At 47.6% G+C, this 3,980-nt stretch overlaps 1 protein-coding gene across 1 annotated transcript in view; it reads left to right on the forward strand.

Moving 5' to 3' along the window:
- Positions 1–3,980, forward strand: part of SMAP1 (small ArfGAP 1) — a gene marked incomplete at its 5' end in the record, with an annotated part of 11,859 nt that overhangs the window by 7,051 nt on the left and 828 nt on the right. Inside the window, 2 exons of the mRNA XM_010191686.1 lie at positions 196–364; positions 1,864–2,192. Of these exons, the coding sequence (XP_010189988.1) occupies positions 196–364; positions 1,864–2,192 (498 nt within the window). The remainder of the gene's footprint in view (positions 1–195; positions 365–1,863; positions 2,193–3,980) is intronic.

Consider the following 3,980-nt stretch of genomic DNA (forward strand, 5'->3'; position numbering starts at 1 on the left):
ACGCCCTGGAGGTGGATTGAGTTTTGCCTTTCCATATCCTGTGCTCTGCTTCTTCATCTTTGGTCACACCACATCTTCCAAAATCCTCATTTCCAGAGTTAATTTCTATAAATGAACTGGGTTTGGTTTGGGAGTGAGGATGTGCAGTAACTATTTATTATAACATCAGCATCTGTCCTGCCCTGTATTTCCCAGAGCACTTCCACTAAAGCAGCAGCCGCCCCCTTGTCCGCAGCATCGGGGGATCTGGATCTGTTCACGGAGCCAACGACGAAATCCGAGGAGTCTGCGAAGAAACAGCTCTCCAAGGACTCCATCCTGTCCCTGTACGGCACAGGGACCATGCAGCAGCAGAACGCTCCGGGTAAATCATCTGTGAAAGCTTTCTGGGCAGTCTGAGTTCAAGCTTTACCTAGAATAGGTATCTCTGTTGGGTTATCTCCAGATTCAAATGAAGATTTTTATTTTTATGGCTTATAAAAATGAGAAAATTACTGGAATGTATTACAGAAAGTAAGGAAAAAATAGGGTGTGAATTTACTGTATTTAGTATACAATTTACTGGAAGACTGGAATTGATGCCTATGGTCTGTGTCTCCGCTGTGCAAGCAGCAGACTGCCAGGGTCACAGAGTCACAGGATATCAGGAGTTGGAAGGGACCTCGAAAGCTCAACCAGTCCAACCCCTGCCAGACCAGGATCACCCAGAGGAGGTCACCCAGGAACACGGCCAGGGGATTTGAATGTCTGCAGAGAAGGAGACTCCACAACCTCTCTGGGCAGCCTGGGCCATGCTCTGGCACCCTCACAGGAAAGAAGTTTCTCCTCATGTTCAGGTTGAACCTCCTATGCTCCAGCTTGGGACCATTGCCCCTTGTCCTGCCATTGGACATCCCAGAGCAGAGCCTGGCTCCTTCCTCCTGACACTCGCCCTTTCCAAATGGATCCCCATGAATGAGGTCACCCCTCAGTCTCCTCTGCTCCAAGCTCAAGAGCCCCAGCTCCCTCAGCCGCTCCTCAGCAGGAGATGCTCCACTCCCTCCATCATCTTTGTGGCTCTGCTGGACTCTTTCAAGCAGTTCCTGTCCTTCTTGACCTGAGGGGCCCAGAACTGAACACAATACTGCAGATGTGGTCAGCACAGAGCGGTTGTATCCTGGTTTTTGCTGTGTTTGGATAAAAACAGAGACTTCCAACACAGCAATTAAAAGATTTGAGCTCACCACAGGGTAGCAAGTCCCTTCCTTTTGAGAGGTTTTGAAGCAATTTTTTTACTTTTATCAGAAGCTAAATGAACAGCACTGATGTAAAGTCTGGAGCGTGTTCAGAGAAGAGCCACAAGGATGGTGAGGGCTCTGGAGAACAAGCCTTAGGAGGAGCGGCTGAGGGAACTGGGCTTGTTTAGCCTGGAGAAGAGAAGGCTGAGGGGAGACCTCATCACCACCTACAACTGCCTCAAGGGAGCTTGTAGAGAGGTGGGTGCTGGTCTCTTCTCCCAGGTGATGGGGGATAGAACAAGGGGAAACGGCACCAAGCTGTGCCAAGGGAGGTTCAGGTTAGAGATAAGGAGGAAGTTCTTTACTGAGAGGGTCGTCAGAGGCTGGAACAGGCTGCCCAGGGAGGTGGTGGAGCCCCCATCCCTGGATGTATTTAAAGAGCGGGTAAACGAGGTACTTAGGGATATGGTTTAGTGGGTAGACAGGAATGGTTGGACATGATGATCTCAGAGGGCTTTTCCAACCGAGCGATTCTGTGTGATTCTGTGTGTAAAGTTACCCTTTAAAATTAGTTTGGTGCACTTCTGATTTAAGGGTGAGAAAATCACAAAACTTTGTTGCTGAAATCTGCCCTTCCCTGGCACAGGTATGTTCATGGGCTCGTCCTCTATGCCGTTCACCACACAACCGTCGACTCATTTCCAAGGCTTCCCAGCCATGGGAGTTCCTGTGCCCGCAGCGACCGGGATGATGGGAAACATGATGGGACAGTCGGTGCCAGTGATGGGACAGAGCACGGGCGTGATGGTAGGCATGGGAATGCCCAACGGGTTCACTGGTACCACACAGACTGGTGTGATGGGACTTCCTCAGAACGTCGTGGGACCTCCGGGCGGAATGGTGGCACAGATGGGGACACCGCAAAACAAGTACGGCCTGCAGCAAAACCAGCCAGCGCAGTGGGGCCTCTCGCAGGTAAGGAGCGGGTGTCAACACAGCCTTGCAGTTAAACACAGAATTTAATGGTGTGAGGATGATAGCGACAGTTTTCATACAATTACAGAGTGGTTTGGGCTGTAGGGACCTTAAAGCTCATTCAGTCCAACCCCTGCCATGGGCAGGGCCACCTCCCAGCACACGATAATCTTTGAATTATAAGAACAATTACATGCTGCTTACTGGAGTAATTCAGGGAGTGAACCTCAGTGATGCTTTCGAGTAGATTATATTGATTTTTTCCTGTTCTGCTCAGTCCTGTGGTGTGAGCACTCCTGAAGCTAAGCAGCATTTCTTACGTGGATAAAAAGTACAGGCTGGCGCTCTGCTTTGAAAAGGGATTTTTAAAAGGCGAGAATTTCAAAATGTCAAAACCAAAAAAGTAGAGATCTGTGGATTTACTGCTAACGGGGTTTTTTTAGGTCTCTAACTTTAAAAAAGACCTGCATCAGCTTTGAAATGAAAACCCTGCTCCTTATCCAATACGTATTAGAAGCTGGCTGGCAGGACAAGCTCTTGGCGTGTTTCTGCCCTCCTGGCCCCTCAGACGTTACTGGTGCAGGGATGGCTTGCAGGGCATGTAGGGCGCTTTATACAGGCTGCTGCTCAACAGTTCTGCTCCAGAAGAGACGGACAGCGAGGTAAAGCACATTTCCATCAGCTGGTTTTAAAATTCTGCTGTTCAGTGATGGGTTGTTTGTGTGTGAATGCACACAATGCTGGATTTTACCCTAAAATACCAGTTTGCAATTCACTTAACAGTTTTGTCACCAGTGTTTCATTTTTCATTGTTTACTCATGTTTTCATGAACTCCAATTTCACTCAGTGCCGTCTCTAACTTGAATCTGATGTTGTTTATCCAAAATCCCTGCTCCTAGGCTCTGATTATTAATTGCTCCAAATGCTCTTCTGCTCTCAAGCTGATGAGAGAGAACACCTTGACTCCATCTGTACAGCTTAATTTTGGGAGTTGTCAATAAATGTCCATTTCTTTAGAAGGCAAGGAAGCATAACCTGGAGAACACTTTTACATCGAGCACTGCAACTTAAAGTGACTGGATAATATTTGTAGAGTGGAAATATTTTGGCAGCATCCCTGAACTGAATGTGCTGAAGTTTGAACTCTTTCCCACCTTTAGCTCGATGTCACCTTTAATTTCATGGGAACTATTTCACTTAGTTTTAAGAAGTTGTGGTATCTTGAGTAGATTCTTTAGCAAGAACGGTTTGACTTAAGATAATACTCGAGTTTTTAAATCTGCCTCATTCTTTGCTGATTGCCACCTCAATGGACAATTTAAATCCTTTGTATTCACCATGGACTATAAAAACTCGAGTATTCAACATTGTGAGAACTCCAATGAAATATTGCTGGAACAAAAAGCATCTGCAGTTGCAAATTATATTCCTCACTTTGGCATTTATGAGTTGCCACAATTTTAGTGGATAGCTTTGAAAGTTAAAAGCAAGTTCTTAGCACCTGAAACACATCAGCCTCCCCTGTCACATGCCCCGAGTTCACCAGTGGAGCGGTTGTACGGCCTTGATGTGCACCCGGTGCTGCAGCCGTCAGTGACGGGGAATGGTGATCACGGAACAGAAACTGCTCCAAAAGCTGCTTCTGGGAAAATGATTGGAAACCTGGGGGTGCTGCTTGACAGCCATGAACAGGAGCCAGCAGAGTGCCCAGGTGGCCAAGAAGGCCAACACCATCCTGGCTTGTACCAGCAATGGTGTGGCCAGCAGGAGCAGGGCAGGGATCCTGC

This window comes from Mesitornis unicolor, unplaced genomic scaffold (assembly GCF_000695765.1).
Source record: "Mesitornis unicolor isolate BGI_N332 unplaced genomic scaffold, ASM69576v1 scaffold46719, whole genome shotgun sequence".
NCBI classification, from domain to species: Eukaryota; Metazoa; Chordata; class Aves; order Mesitornithiformes; family Mesitornithidae; genus Mesitornis; species Mesitornis unicolor.